General features: G+C 42.5%; 2 protein-coding genes across 8 annotated transcripts; one reads left to right on the plus strand and one right to left on the minus strand.

Annotated features, from left to right (window-relative positions):
• Nucleotides 1-1,112: 1,112 nt before the first annotated feature.
• On the minus strand, nt 1,113-12,202 carry LOC125771021 (ras-related protein Rac1). 7 transcript variants are annotated; one of them, XR_007419259.1, is made up of 4 exons: nt 11,936-12,158; nt 6,615-8,519; nt 2,483-5,881; nt 1,113-2,310 (listed from the first exon to the last, which is right to left on the minus strand). XR_007419259.1 is itself a non-coding variant. In XM_049441198.1 (3 exons), the coding sequence occupies exons 2-3, from the start codon at nt 8,325-8,327 to the stop codon at nt 2,279-2,281; spliced, it is 597 nt and encodes a 198-aa protein (XP_049297155.1). In that variant the 5' UTR covers nt 8,328-8,519; nt 11,936-12,202; the 3' UTR covers nt 1,113-2,278. The 7 variants fall into 7 exon arrangements, 6 of the variants coding, with proteins under 6 accessions (XP_049297155.1, XP_049297156.1, XP_049297159.1 ...); XM_049441198.1 differs by lacking the exon at nt 2,483-5,881 and having other exon boundaries at nt 7,763-8,519; nt 11,936-12,202; XM_049441199.1 differs by lacking the exons at nt 2,483-5,881; nt 11,936-12,158 and adding an exon at nt 11,638-11,929 and having other exon boundaries at nt 7,763-8,519.
• A 124-nt stretch (nt 12,203-12,326) lies between these two features.
• Nucleotides 12,327-15,582, plus strand: LOC125770944 (uncharacterized). Its single transcript, XM_049441056.1, has 4 exons — nt 12,327-12,693; nt 12,780-13,949; nt 14,107-14,340; nt 14,417-15,582. Exons 2-4 carry the CDS (start codon nt 12,950-12,952, stop codon nt 15,331-15,333), a joined length of 2,151 nt encoding a protein of 716 aa, XP_049297013.1. The 5' UTR covers nt 12,327-12,693; nt 12,780-12,949; the 3' UTR covers nt 15,334-15,582.

The raw sequence follows: 15,582 nt of genomic DNA on the forward strand, positions 1-15,582 counted from the left end.
GCTTGTGCTCTCTGTCTCACCAAAGCTGGAGGATGAAAATGGTGATGATGATGGCGATGAACATAGCATGCTGTGGTGAAAATCTTTAAACTTCCCCTGCGCCCCTGCTTTATATCCTTGAACTGGTTTTCCCTATCTACAGCACGGCGTTGCACATTAGGACAGCTGAATATTCATTTGTGAATAATAATTGCTTATCGTGGGCGTATCATTGAGGCTAGAAATGATAGCACATAAATTCATTGAAGCACTTACCGTTTTTCCTTGCAAAACAACGTATAATCACACCGACAAGATGTATTCCTTATTCCTTAGTGACACACAAACACACACGCACGCACGAGTTGAACACTTTCCGCTTGCTTAGAATATAATTTAGAATTTTCAATAAGCTTCACTGCAAAACTGCTCCTGCTGTATCGCTTTTTGGAAGAGTTTTTTCCTTCATCGCATCCACAGAGACCTTCACTACGATTTGCACTTTCAGCACCGTGGAGCTTACTACTACTACCCTTGCAGTACCACGGACCAGTACACTCCCGCACACGGACCGATATTTCACAATGTTGACCTAAACAGGGCCCGTTGTCTCGTGCCAGATAGTTTTCACGATTGTTTTTCGCACCGTGCACATCCTTTACTGTCGACCGCACCCCGCACACAGCAGAGCAAACGCACACCAAATTAAACCCGACCGTGTCCTTTGCACATCTATCACGGGCACTGCCGCTTGACGTTGTTCATTGGGCGCCTCCATCATGCAGGATCGAGTGAAGGTTGTTGCTGTAGAAACGAACGGTGGAGGGGATGTGAGTAGCGAGAGAAAGCAAGAGATTGGATGAGTCGCTCATCTCGTTCATGTTTGAAGTTCGCGCGCGAGAGAGAGAGAGAGAGCGAAAGGAATTCTCACTTCACGCTGTTCCCGGGCAACTGTTTAGTACACTCTCACGAAGGATGCTGCAATGAGATTGTTGTTGCTCTGCAGTCGGTGCTTGTATGTTTAATGCTCCTCTCACCAGGCAAAGTTTCATAGTGATGGCTGATTACTAAAAATATGCTATTTGGGATATATTCGTTCTCAATATTGTAAATATTAAATTAATAACACTGCATTTGAAAGAAGGGTAATTTTTTCTTCTATTTTGTATTATTCAATACGTTTAGAAATGGTATTAATTTTTGATTGAATTGTTGTTCGTCAGCAAAGAAGTTGTGCTATCTTTCTGGTACATTGCTAGTAGTCTAGATTGAATACTAAACAAAAATGGAAATAGTTTGAAAACTAAAACAAACTTTGCCAACTAAAGTTATAACAAAAATATTATCTAAATCACTACAAACAAGTAAAATAAATAAATAAAAATATACGTAAACAAATTTTGCGCTTGATTTGTTCAAATAATTGCTTAGATTCTCGTAAAGTGACCAACAGACCACGATAACTCCAATATATCCATTTTTATCCACCAACAAAAGGTGAGCAATATTAGAACTTTCCATAAAGTATGCAATTGATAGATGTTTCGTTTTGTTTCCATGTCTCCTGGCGTGCTCTAGTGACAATTATCACAGTTTTCAAAAGCCAGACACCCTACGATAACCTCAATCAAAGCAAAACAGTATAGTTAATGATAAATAAAATATTAAATTGAGCTAAAATCAAACATCACAAGTTGTGAATATGTTTCTATCTCTTTCGATTTTGTCATGATCCTCTGGCTCCGGAAAGTAAGCAATATTTTGTTCTAAGATCACTTTCTAGTAGTATACGATGTGACAGGGATAATACAATAATTTGGTCCAATTTCTCCAAAAACCTTTGTTGGGTAAATTCACCTGTTTAAGAAAGTATTACATACTACCGTAGGCTCACGCAGCGGTAAACAAAAACCAGCCATAAGCTATAAATGATAATAATATACTTATATACTAATACTTCAGTAAAATTTTAACCAAGCTAAACGTTATTTTTTCAATCTCTACAGGCGCCTACAGTGTGTCGAGCGTATAATTTTAGCCATTATGTTTCAGACAGTTATTTAGATTTGGAAAACAGTGTTCAACAGTACAGAGGGATAAATCACGCCTAAAGTGCGAATAATACAGTATATAGTGATTTTTGTATTGTGCCATATCGAGTTCAGCGTTGATAGTTGATGTTGCGTAGAATCTGCTCCTGTTCCAAAGGTTGTGCGTTCCTTCCGTTCATACTCCACATTAGGTCGTTTGCGTCCATTCCGTCCACCTTTTCCACCTCCATAATAAGTATCGGCCGTTTTTAGTACGAAAACAAACGCCACAATGGTTGGCCTACGGGCGGATGAATTGTGTGTGGTGAAAGCCGGTAGGTATGTGGGTGCACAAATCGAAAAGAAAACAGAAAGAAAAATAAACAAACAATTACTAGGCAGATCCTTTTCTTCGCCACAGCTGTAAGCTGTGGGGCCGCAGTTGTTAAGTAACAAAATGGGATAGAACAGACCCCGCCAGATAGAATGGGCCGAAAAGGGCGTGAAGCGTTTTGGTGCTCTACTAGAAGGGGACCCATTATCTTCATCCCTCCAATATGTGCGCAGCACTGTGCGTGAATGATAAATGAAGCCAAGTTGTTCGATTGTCCATACTAAAGAGCCGATGGCGGTGTGTGAGATGATTTGGTTGATGATGAACGATAAGGGAACGATGCGAACGATTTCATGATGGCGACACGTTTGAATCATCGATGCAGCAATGCAGTAACGTCCTGGTGAAGGACACGTTACGCTACATCTTCCACGGGGAAGGTAAAACCAAACTAACAAACTGAAACAACAGAAGCAAAACAAAAGTATAAATGCAAAAATTTTCTCCAATTTTCTCCCTAAAACGATAACACGCTGTGTGGACCGAATCATCTGTGGACGGGATAAACCTCGGTTTTTTGTTTTTAGTATTTTATCTTTGTTTTATTAATTACTCAATAATAATAATAATAATCATAATCATAATAATCCATTACTTATTAAAAAGTGTTATATCAATAATTCTTTTCTTTTCTCGCACCGGCACCGGTCCTTTGCTTTTTCTTCTTTCGGTATCGGTTTTCTTTTTTTTTTTACTTCTCTCCCGCTTTCTCTCTTCTGATTGCAACAAAGTTTTAGCTGTTAGTATGAAGATTTTGTTTTGTTTTGTTTGTTTGTTTGTTTGTGTTTCTCGTTTACCTTTCGGGGTTTGCTATCTGTTTTATTTTGGTTTTGGTTTTCTTTTTTTGTTCGCGATGTTTCCGTTTTTCTATCTTGCTAGAAAGAAAAGGAAAGAAAAAAAAAACAGTGAAGCTGGAAGGTAACGGAACCAGCGTAAAATTTTCGGTAGCTTCACACTCTAATTGTTTAACATCATCCTTTTCTTTGTCTCCGGTACTGATATCTCCCCCTCCGTACAGAGGAGTTTCAATTTGTTTCTTCCTCATTGGATTAAAACATCGTTTTTTTGACACCTTACATATTTTTTTTTGTTTCTGTGAAAATTTTGCATGTGTTTGTCGTGTTGTGTGTCAGGAATATGTGGTGTATATGTTCGTTCTGTGGGTTCTTCCTTTTGTTTTTTTTTACCACTTTTGTATAAATCTGTTCCTAGAGATGGGAGCAATGAGGGAGTTTTTTTGTCTGTTTGTTTTTTGTTTTTCTTCTCTCACAAATGTATTAATCTACACTTTCCCATCTGTTAGTTTTTTGAAAACAAAAACGCAGGAAAAGCGCACGCCTATATATCTCAGCCTACCTAATATTAATGCATTACACTTTGTTATAAAGTTTTTTTTCTCCTCCAAAACCCTCCCATTTGTGTGGTCACCTTCTATTGCGTCTGCTGTGGCACCCACACACACACGGATATCCCTTTCTGGGTAAGAATAGTCTGTTAGCTATAATTTTTCATCATCGCAAACATGACCTCCCCCCGCCCCTCAAAGATCCGAAAGGATACTTTTCTTTAATTATATAGACTAAGTTTTCCGATCGCATTTTAACAGCTATTTTGGTTACGGGGGTTTCTTTCTTTTTTGCATCTTGTTTGCCACTATTTCTTTTTCTTTTGTGTTTACGCGGTTTAGAACACGTGAAGGGGTGGAGGAGGTTTGTGCGTTGCGCCTTCTCGCCGAGATTTATCGGTATGCAAAAGAGCAACACAACACGCACACACACACACACATACATACATACAGACACATATACAGCGATTACAAAAAGCGCATTCGCAGCAGGACAACAAAACATCTATACACTTTTACACCGCGATTAAAAGAGAGAGAGAGAGAGTGAAAGAACATATTTAAAAAAACAGATGCATATAAGGACAATTTTTGCGTTTTGCGTTCGGAAGTTTGCCTATGGCCATATGTCCAAAAAGCTTCTTTTTTTTTTTTGGGGGATAGTAGGGAAGCAGCTGAACATATGAGATGTACAGTAAATGATTGTTCCGTGATAGTAGGAAATAGTGGCCAACAATATTCAATTACTACCGTGTCGTGGACTCGACAATTCTACCGGTCGCAATAAAACGACCACGACCCTCATTCTTTAATCTCGACTAGACCGAAAACTTCATTCGATCGGATAAATGGTTGAAGAATTAGAAACAAAACAGATTTGCCAAAGTTGTGTTGTATAACATCTGGGCTGCAAGATTTGCGCTTGTATGATCGTGATCGTAATTCGATTTGGGAAGGTTTCAACTCTTATGCCATTATTTCTAAAGAACAATCACCACACATGCATACACACACACGCATACATACGCAGGCATACATGGACGTGTGTTGTCCTTTCGACCAGTTTTCGAATTGTTGTGTATTCGTTTTACACATACACACGCGCACACTCATACACACACACATACCTATCTTACATAGTTTGTTTGATTTTAGGTTTGTTTCTGTAACGCTTCTACCTCGCTTGTATATATGCAATTTTGTTTGTTTTTTTGTTTTTGTTTCGTTTCTGTTCCGTAGTGTAATTGTAATGGGATTTTCCCCGTTTTCCTACTAACATCTAACACCACGCTTGTCGCAACCCGATTCCTAACTCTCCTTCTTATGGTTCTTCTGCTCAATCCAGCACATAATCTTCTCTCCCAGTGAAACGGCGCATTTACATGTGAATGAATTTCGTTAAACAGTTTGTGTGTGTGTGTTAAGTGTATTAAGTGTGTTTCAAGTGTGTTCGACTTTGCCATGATTCTATTGCTTTCCTCCCTGCTTGATTATCGGTAGCAACAATTCATACAGAAAAATTATGTGTGTGACATAATTTTTGGTAAAACTACATAAAATGAAAAAAAAATAAAACATAAAATAACATAATACGAAATGTACTTCATTCCTGATAGTACCAAGTACGTACAATAATTCAATGGACAGTAAGGCCAAATCAAGCATGAAACATGCTTAAAATACAATTTAAAATAAGCTTCACAATCTTTTCTCGTAGCGGGAAATTCTAAAATTTCAGCTTAATTGAAGGTAAACTAAATAATCTGGCAAAAAATTACCTAACTTTCATCACAATATTCTTCTCGATAGCATTAACATACCAGACGGGTTATAACGAAACAGAAATCATGTGCGCGATTTGAACTACTGCTGTTGCTTGCGTGTCCCTAAGCGATCTGTTTACAAATTCTATAAAACAAAGACTACAATGGCATGAAAAGTAATTTCTGCTTTGATCTGCAAAATTTGAATAAAACGGACCTACTACTAGAACCATAAATTGTGACATTGGTTCCTTACGATCGTGTGTCGTAGTTACTAATCACATAAACCGTTTTTGGCCTTTTTTTTTTGCTCTTCACTTTTTTGCGCCTCGTAAGTATGTGTGAAGCAGATCGATCCTTTGAAGTTTATCTAAAATAGAAAAAAGGAAAAAAATATTAACAATGATTGTTGAACGAATGTTTTATATTAAATCCATACAGTAAAAGAAAGCAGTGAAAGTGCACACGAGCAAAATGCAATTTTTGCAAACTATTTGACAAAATATGAAACACATACACGAACAGTAATTTTTTTAAATAAAACTCCTATGCAAAGGGAACAGGATTATTACAATAAAGATTAACATACCTCAATAAATCCAAAAAAGGAAAATAAAATCAAACATAACATAAGAGGCAACGAAAAAAAAACACCCGCCTGACGAATGACTAACACCGAACCCATAGGTCCGGAAAAAAATACCCTCATCTTTAGTAGAAATCCCCGGAAGCTTATCGCAACATTCGATCACTTTTCAGCGAAGTAAACAAAAACGAGAAAGCCTACGCAAAAATCGGCCTGCGTCGGAACGATCTAAAGCACGCTTTTGAAGCAAACTTTCATGCTTTTCGTGAGCTTTCCCAATAACTCACTAAGCACCCCAGTCCGGGGGGAGCGCTAGAGCTTAGTATATTGGGTTTTTCTTTCTGTTACAGATTCGTGACGATGCAGCACCACACTGACCCAGATGTGGATGGAACTGCGATCGAACGCGTGCGCAAACAAGCAACAAACGATAATTGAAACACTAATGAACGATTAACAATTTAAAATAGAAAGCGATAGGTATGAAGCTAAATGGTGAGCTATAAGTTTTAATTACCTTTTGAGTTAAACCAACCAATACGGGGCGCACTATCCACGCTGCAGGGGTGGGGAGGGCTAGATCTTGTGCAAATCCATGCAGACGAAGGTGTAGGTGGAAACTGTCCCGCCTAATCGCTATGATCTGCTCCCGGTACACGGATAAATGCTGCCTTCTTCCAATACCAGACCGATACGCTGTCCATTGCAATGTTGTGTCTCATTCCTAGTCACGTTCTTACACGCATTGTTTGCATGAATTGTGCTTCCGCTTTTTGTTTTGGGGCATACACTACAAAGCCCACTATACTCGGCACACTATTGCATCTCAGTACTTCACAACCTTTTCTTCCGGGTTGTACCGGGCAGCAAGATGGTGTATTAACAAAATAAAACTAAACTCAATAAAAATCAACTGAACACAGTACAGACAGGGGAAGGTCACGCCACACGGCTGATGGGCGCCAACCATATGCGTATGATAAAAGACGATAATGAGCATGAGCCGGGAAATGATTATGTGTGAACGAACGATGGCTCGATGATGGAATCGCATTGTGAATTGCATTCTACCGTTTTGTTGTCTTCTTTTTTGTTTTTTTTTTTGCTCTGTTCTCGCGTAGATGGCCTTGTTGGTGAAAGATGTTTTGTTCCATTTATCATTCCTATTACAGTACAATGCTTCGTGTCTCCTGTTGCAGAGGAACCATAAATTTCACCCGAAGGAGCTTTGGCCGATATCTTGCCGATTCTGATTGTGCTTCTGGGAGAGGGAGGTTTTTGTTTGCGCTGATAGTATGATTTCTTCCACGTGTGTTGTGTGTCCTGTGCTTCTTTAACTCGTTTTGTTTTTTTACTTCTTCCCTACAATACGTTTTACTGGGAGAGGGCGAGAGAGAGAGAGACAGAGAGAGACGCCGCAGATGGTGGGAACACAGGAACGGGTGAATGTGCCACTTGGAAGAACGTTCTTCATACACACCTACACCAACCCCAGGAATGGGGGAGGCGGCGGCGGCACAGACCAAGGGGGGGATGATGATGGAAGGAGAGCTAGGCAAAAGCGCGATTGTATTCTTTTTTCTTCTTCTTCTGTGTTTGTTTTGTGTTTTGTTTGCCTTTTTAAAAAAACAGAAAATAAACCGAACAATCTTTAGAGGATGTTACACTTGGGTTTCTTCTTCGGCGGTATCATCGGACAGAGGACCGCCCGGATCGCTTCGTCGAACACCGTCTTCAGGCCCTTCTGCGTCAATGCGGAACACTCGAGGTACTTGACCGCGCCAATCTCCTTCGCCATTGCCAACCCTTGCGGGTACGTGATCGGTGACAGCTTCTTGTCGCGCAGCTTGTCCACCGTGTTTTTGTCATCCCGCAGATCAAGCTTCGTCCCGACCAGTATGATCGGTATGTTCGGACAGTGGTGACGCACCTCCGGGTACCATTTTGCTCGCACGTTCTCAAACGAGGCCGGATTGACGAGCGAAAAGCAAATGAGAAATACGTCCGTCTGCGGGTAGGATAGGGGCCGGAGCCGATCGTAATCCTCCTGTCCGGCCGTATCCCACAGACCGAGGTTGATCGGTTTGCCGTCGACCATCACGTTCGCGGAGTAGTTATCGAACACGGTCGGGATGTACTCGCCGGGAAATGCATTTGTTGTGTAGCTGATCAGCAGGCACGTCTTACCGACGGCACCGTCACCGACGACAACACATTTGATCGCTTGCATATTGCTGCTCCTGTTGCTCCTGGCCGGTCGTCTGTGGTTTGTGGCTTTTCACAGGGATGTGAAAGAAAACCGCGATGGCAGTGTGTGGGTGTGTGTGTGTGCGCGTTTGCCTAACTGAGGGCGGGCGCAAAGTGTTCACGATCGGTGCCTTTTCCTTGTCAACGTTTCGGGACCGATGATTACATGCAGCACCTGAAATGAGCAAACACAAAACCATTAATTGATGCGGTTTTACACATTCAAGCATTTAATTGATCTGAAATGCAAATCGTAATTGCTACAGCTCATTGACCGGGATCGGGATTAGTTGTTGGCATAATAGACATCTAATTTCTGTCTGTAAATTACTATCTTGCGCGAAGTAGCTCTTACATATACGTGACTTTTGCTACTATTTGTTATTACTTCCAGCACAATGTCCATTGTACACACATACACGAACTAAAATTCTCGTTATAACGTTTATCATCTTCACACTGAGCACCCAAGGTAGCAAAACAAGGTTTACCAATTCCTTCCCGTTAATCACAACACACAAAAACACAAAATACTTTTCCGACCGAGGTGAAGGTTTTGCAAAGAGATAACCGTACCGTTTTTATTGTTCATCAATTTCACAATCACGAAACACACGCATCCGCACACCGAAATGATAGACTTTGTCGCTGATATCACTATCGAGAAACCGGTAGATAAGAAAGTATACACCATTTTGCGATAGGCATAAGCGCACACAGAGGGATTTCTATTTCTAAACGATCCATGTAATGACATTTACGAACGGAATATTTAAACCATTTGTACTCCAATGCTATGGTGACTTTGATATAAAGTTTTGCTACAAACGCAAAATTAAATCAATAAAATCGTAACAAAATTGCTGCACAAATGCCTTTCTAATTCGGGTTCGTTTTAGGGGAAAATTTAAGGGGCAAAGCTTTACTCTCTTTTTGCGATAATTTCACTCCTTTCGGTTTCCATAATTCGCATAACTGCTCCCAAAAATAGAGCACCACGACGCAATGGTGCGTAGGTCAAAGTAAACAGAGTGAACGTTTAGAAACACACAAATGAAAGGTAACATTAGTGCAGTTGTACAATGCCCAGCGGTTGGAGGGTTCCTCTCTTTTTATCTCTCCATTCCCAGGAAAATCTGTGTACAATACACCGAAAACAAAAAAAAAACACGATGCGAACTCCAAATGTTTTTCCTTCGTAGAATTTTGGAAGCAACCTTTTTTTTCTTTTCATTTCACCCCCTTTCCGTTTTGTCATTTAGAAAGGGTGGGTAGCAACCAGCGCATGAATGGATGACAAAAGCGTGGTCAAATTAGAGGAACGAGGCATGATCTTCGCTAGCCCTGGGAACGTAACATTGAACCATACGCGAACCATATGATGAGATTGATCAATTGATGAAAATTAGTGCCACTTTCACCCGGTGCATCAGCGGGTCTTGCTGCGAGAGTGTAACTTCCTGGGTTTGTTATTTTCCGGTCACAAAAGGGCACACTTAAGGTTGGGCTAGTGGCGATGGAGGGAATATCGTCTTCTCGGCCACGATATTACTGCTTCCCGGTGCGACCAGTATCGATCAATGACCGGCTAACAAATGTAATCCTTTCGCTGCCAATTGTTCCACACTCGCTTTCGCTACTCCTCGCGGCGGATTGTACTAACTTGATCAAAATCAAATTATTCAACCCTATTGGCTCTCTCTCTCTCTCTCTCACTCTACTGTTAGTGGTGATGGATGGATGAATCATAATTATTGGTCTCCCATACGCAGTTCAGAGGGGTGGTGTGTTGGGCTTGTTTTCCTCCTTTCCACCCCATCATTGTGTTTGCCACATTTTAATCCATTTCCCCTGTTTAGCCTTCGATGACACATGCGGCGCGCGTTTACTGGTTCCACATAATCCGATCGTTGCAAGGTTTCCAGGGCGTAGACGGATTTTGTGGTGGCGGTTTGCGGGACGTCTCTTTACCTTCAACTTTCTCCTACTACTACTTCCGTGCAGTTTTAGTGCAGTGCACATTGCACGATCGCACATCCCATACATGCGGGGGGTGGTCAAATCAATGTTGATCGAGACAATGTTATGCTTCTTCTTCTGCCGTGTGGTGTCGTTGTTTCGATCATTCCGTCTTGGTGCGGTCACACACAAGTAGACAGCTACGATACACTGCTACTCCAAGCGAAATTGAGAAAAAGTTCAATGGAAACAAAATTACACTTTTCCTGCTACCGTTTCGTTTGATTCCTTCCGCACCCCTTGGTGGGGAGAGGGAGGGCCCCAATGCTGACTCAACCAAGCACCGACGTCATCGATCGAAATACACACACGCATCGCACTTGGCATAGAGGATCCGAAAAAAAACCACACATACACACATTCCGTACCTAATCCACACAAACACACACACATACGAATGTACGTATTTTGACGTCTGTTCGACTGATCACGGGGGTGTCAGCCCTTGGTGCTTTTCTTCACTGCTCTTCTTGGCACACTAGATTTGGAAGAAAATTCCATACATGCATAGACACAGACACAAACGCACAAACGCACTCGGTTGTGATTTTCCGACCAACATCAACATCAACCCGCATCGTGCAAGGGTAGAGTTTTTTGTCAGATGGCCGTATTGGATGTACCGTCATTCGGGGCCATTCATCTGTGGGCGATGGGAGCCAGAATGGATGGACGGGTATTGCAGGTGACACCGCTGCACCTCTTCCCCTACGAAACCACCCCTCAGCGAGTTAAATCATCATTCTTGTTCCAACCACAGCAACCGAGATCATTCCATCCGAGAGTTGGTGTTCGCTAAAAAAAACACACACTGACAGTTGCTGCCGCCGCCGATGGCCACCACCACCACCGTCAGCGAATAAGGGCGTGTGGGAAAGGAAGAGCTACAATGAGACCTTGACGGACCGGAACTTGATGCGTGGGATAGAGCAGGAAGGCCCCAGAAGGGACACGGAACCGATTGGAGGACGCGCTAATCGCACCGATCGAGATCATTTACGATCGGAAGGAAAAGATTTAGCGCGTTGAAAAATTGTTCGCAAATTGCTTGGACAAATCAATTCTGTGTGAGTGTTTTCTTGCACTTCTTCCTTTTCATATGTCACTTTTTTTCTAGGTGGGCCAGCAACTGAGATTCAAAGTAAACCGCGTACATAGCATTGAGGATGGAGGATTACGCTGTGCTGCACCGACCGCTATCCACAAACAGGCACTCCGTTGGTACCTTTTGCTTCTTCTTCTCGTTTCACCCCTTCGATGGAAGGAAAACTCACTTTTCTTTTGCCCACCGTCCTGTGTGCGTGTGTGTGGGGGGTCGGGGGCCTCAGCACCGTAACCACACTTCTTTCGTGTACGCGTTGATTACTTTAAACACCACTCTAGCAGCTAATCATTACGATTATGCAGAATATGGATGAACCTTCCGTTTTTCCCCACCAACTTTAGCTTATGACACGGGGCAAAGAAATATGCACATACGGGTGGTTTGTCGCGGCGCGTTATCTATTCGCATGCACACATACACCAACTATACGCACACGTATACGCAAATACACTCGCTTATGCACGCACCTCGTTGATAAATATGGGGCTACCGTGTTTGTGCTGCTACGGGCAGAAATGTAATCTGGTCGCTACTGAATATCTCTCGCTAACACCCGCTTTCTGCCTATTGCGGCCAGTAATTCCACAGAGCCACACAAATGATGGAAGTTTGATAGCTTTTTTTCTTCATCAATCACCCACTCACGGTGGTCGGCCTATTGGACATCGGCATGGACATCCGGGTAATATTTCTACGCAGGAAGGTGATTTATTTTTTTTAATAGCTGTATCTAATTTACAATTTTCATTGTTTTAAAATTGTTAAAGTACATTCGTTCAACAATCTTGAGCAGCATCGAAGGTTTTCATTTCGTTGAGAATTTTACATTACATCAGCATTACAGCATTACAACATTACAAAGACAGTTGTTTTATTTGCGAACTGGCTCAATCTTTTGTTTTGCAATGTTTTCTATATTTTTTTTATAACAAATGTACAACATTTTGGAAATAAAATCAAATCGTTAAAATATTTTCAAAGTAATGAAATTTTTGATCGTGTGGAATTTCTATTCCACTGTTTACCCAAGTGACGATTTCAGGCTGAAGGCTATTGACAGTTGCAGTACTATTTATGCTTGCTTGAAGAAAATTCCTACAGTAGGATTATTTTGCATCACATTCAAATGCACCAGCCAAAAATGCAATGTTTTATTTACAAATTTCCATGTCTGTTTGCGAAATGCATTTAAATAGAAACGCAGCAATTTGTTAGAAGGGATCCAGTAAGTTAAACTTTAAAAAACTGCATTGAACATATTGTTTTCCGATCATGTCGAGAATGTTGATGAATGTTTTATGATATCCCTAGCCTCCCCTTGTGCAGCGTTTCCAAAAACACCTCCTTCCGTCAACAACAAACAATAACAACATAAACGAACGAAACAAGTTTGGGCGGCGGGAAATATCGTTGTGCTGAAAAGAACCGGTTCTGGGGCCGTTTTACAGCCCGGTTGGCATTGGTTGGAGCCGGAAAATAAAATGAGCAAACTACGCTCTTGCTGTGTGCCTTGCTGTAAGGACGAAAAGTTTCCCCTCGTACACAAGTTTCCATCGGACAACGAACGGGCCGAACAGTGGCGCCGTGTGCTTGGCATCGACAGCTTCATCGGCCTACCGATTGAGGTGATTCGGAAGCGTTACTACATCTGTTCGCGTCATTTCCGTGACTCGGACTACAAAAATAAAGCTTCCCGCAGTATTAATGTAACGGCCGTACCGTCCATTAATCTCGTCACGTTAAACGATCCGGAAGGGTTGAATCGTGATCTACCGCCACCAAACCGACCTGGAATGATTCCCATAGAACCCTCACAGGAAGTGGCAAAACAAGATCATACGGTGGAGCAAGAATTGACCGGTGAAACAGGAATACCAGAGGACAAGGCGGAGGAAAGCCCAGAGAAATCTTCAACCGACAACCTAGACTTGAACGATTTAATCAACGATCCCTTTACGGAGGACACGGTCACAATGTCGAGGAACGAGAGCCCGGGACTAACCGCAACCAAGACTGGGACGCCTCGAATGCCAACACTGGCCTTGAAGCGAATTTTCCCAAAACAATCCGTTGCAATGAAATCGCCAATCAACCTAGAACCGAGAGCGAAAGTACCCCCAACCGAGGTGAACAACGTGCTTCGACGTTCGTCGATTACGAAACCACCGATGGGCTTAATTCCAGTGACTGGACTATTGCCCACCGATAAAGGATCACTGGTATTGAAACGGGTCAAGATGCCATCGCTAATGGTGGAGCGTAAAAATAGTTCGCTCACAAACACGATGACGCAAACGGAAGATTTGCGTGATGGAGAGCAGGCAGAGAATGATGCACCAACCAGTACCAAGGTACTGGCCCTGCTCGAATGCACACCGGGCAATTTACAGCGTCTGCAGCGCAAACTGCAGGATGAGGGTGGTGCACTATGTCTTGACGAGCGCCTGTTACGATTAGACGAGGAGGACGAACGTGATAAAGGTTAGTGTGTCGGACTTTAACCCTGGCAGCCAAGTTTGCGTGCGCTTATCACGGTCATGTATAAGAAAAAGGCACGCTCCATGTGCTAATTGTGTAATTTTTTTAAATGATTATTTCAATGTCGTAATAATCGTGTGCCTCTCATCTTCATTTACAGCGATGAACTCGGACAAGCAAGACGTACCATTGGACAAGAACCGATTCCTTACCGTTCGGAACGTTAACACAGACGAATCCATATCGGTTAGCTATGTTTGGCTGCGGGATCACTGTCGTTGTAAGGATTGTTACAATGTGACGACGTGTCAACGTTCTAACTCCATCCTCGATTTACAATTAAACATACAGCTGGCGTCGTGTGAAATTTGCGACCAAAAGATCAATATCATCTGTAAGTAGTGGTGCTGAGAGTTTCATCGAGCGTTGGGCAAATTCATTCTTATCATATTTTCTCTGTTAAATTCCAGGGCAAGATGGGCATCGATCGACGTATGATCTGCATGTGGTGTTTGATAATCACGCCGACAGCTATCGGAAACGGTTGGAAGAACATCGAGCCCAGCTTGTCTTGTGGGATCGTCAGCTGATCACTGCCAGCTCACCCGGATATGCGCGTGTCACGCTAAACGATCTTCTCTGTGAAGATGCCGTCATGCGGCAGGTCGTTAGTAGCCTGATAACGTACGGATTTGCTTTTATTACCAAAGTCCCACCGAATCAGCAGAGTACCGAGATGGCCGTTAAGCGTATCTTCCCCGTGCAACGGACACTGTTCGGTGACATGTGGACGTTCAGCGAAAGCAAGATGGATCACAGTGATACGGCTTACACGAACGGGTTTTTAGGACCACATACGGACAATACGTACTTTTGCGATGCGGCCGGTTTGCAGGTTCTGCACTGCATTCAGTTCAATGGGCAGGGCGGCGAGACTGTACTGGTCGATGGATTCCGCGCAGCGGAACAGCTTCGTGAGAACGATCCCGATGCGTACAATCGGTTGTGTGAGTATCCGCTCGAGGCAGAATACATCGAGGAGGATAAGCATCATCGATATGTGGCACCGGTCTTACGTAGACATCCACTACTGCACGATGCAGTCGAGCAGATTCGCTTCAATCCTTACGATCGTGCCCCAATGCGTACGCTAGCGCCTGTAAAGGTGCCACAGTTCTATGCCGACTATCAGCAGCTGGCAGCGGATCTGCACCGAGAAGAGGTACAGTGGAAGTTTAAGCTAACACCGGGCACAGTGCTGATCTTTGATAACTGGCGTGTGCTACATGGACGGATGGCTTACACCGGCAAGCGTGTTATGACCGGGTGTTATGTAGCACGAAGCGAATACCAGAGCGTTGCACGCACGATGGAATTGATCGAGTGAGCCGGCGAGCTGTATCATCGCGTAAACCAACATTTAATACATGACAAAAGAACTGCCTCGACGAGAGCCAGCAATTTGGCTAGGAACATTAAAAAAACCATTAGTTGGTTAATTTCAAAACGCTTAAAGAGCGTTTGAGGAGCATATTATTTTAAAAGTTTTTATTTTATAGATCCTTTCCTTTATCCTAAGCGAATTGGTATAATATTACAATAGGAGACTAAAATAAAATAGGTTTAAATTTTAAAA

The sequence above is a fragment of the Anopheles funestus genome, chromosome 3RL (genome assembly GCF_943734845.2).
Source record: "Anopheles funestus chromosome 3RL, idAnoFuneDA-416_04, whole genome shotgun sequence".
In the NCBI taxonomy this organism is placed as follows: domain Eukaryota; kingdom Metazoa; phylum Arthropoda; class Insecta; order Diptera; family Culicidae; genus Anopheles; species Anopheles funestus.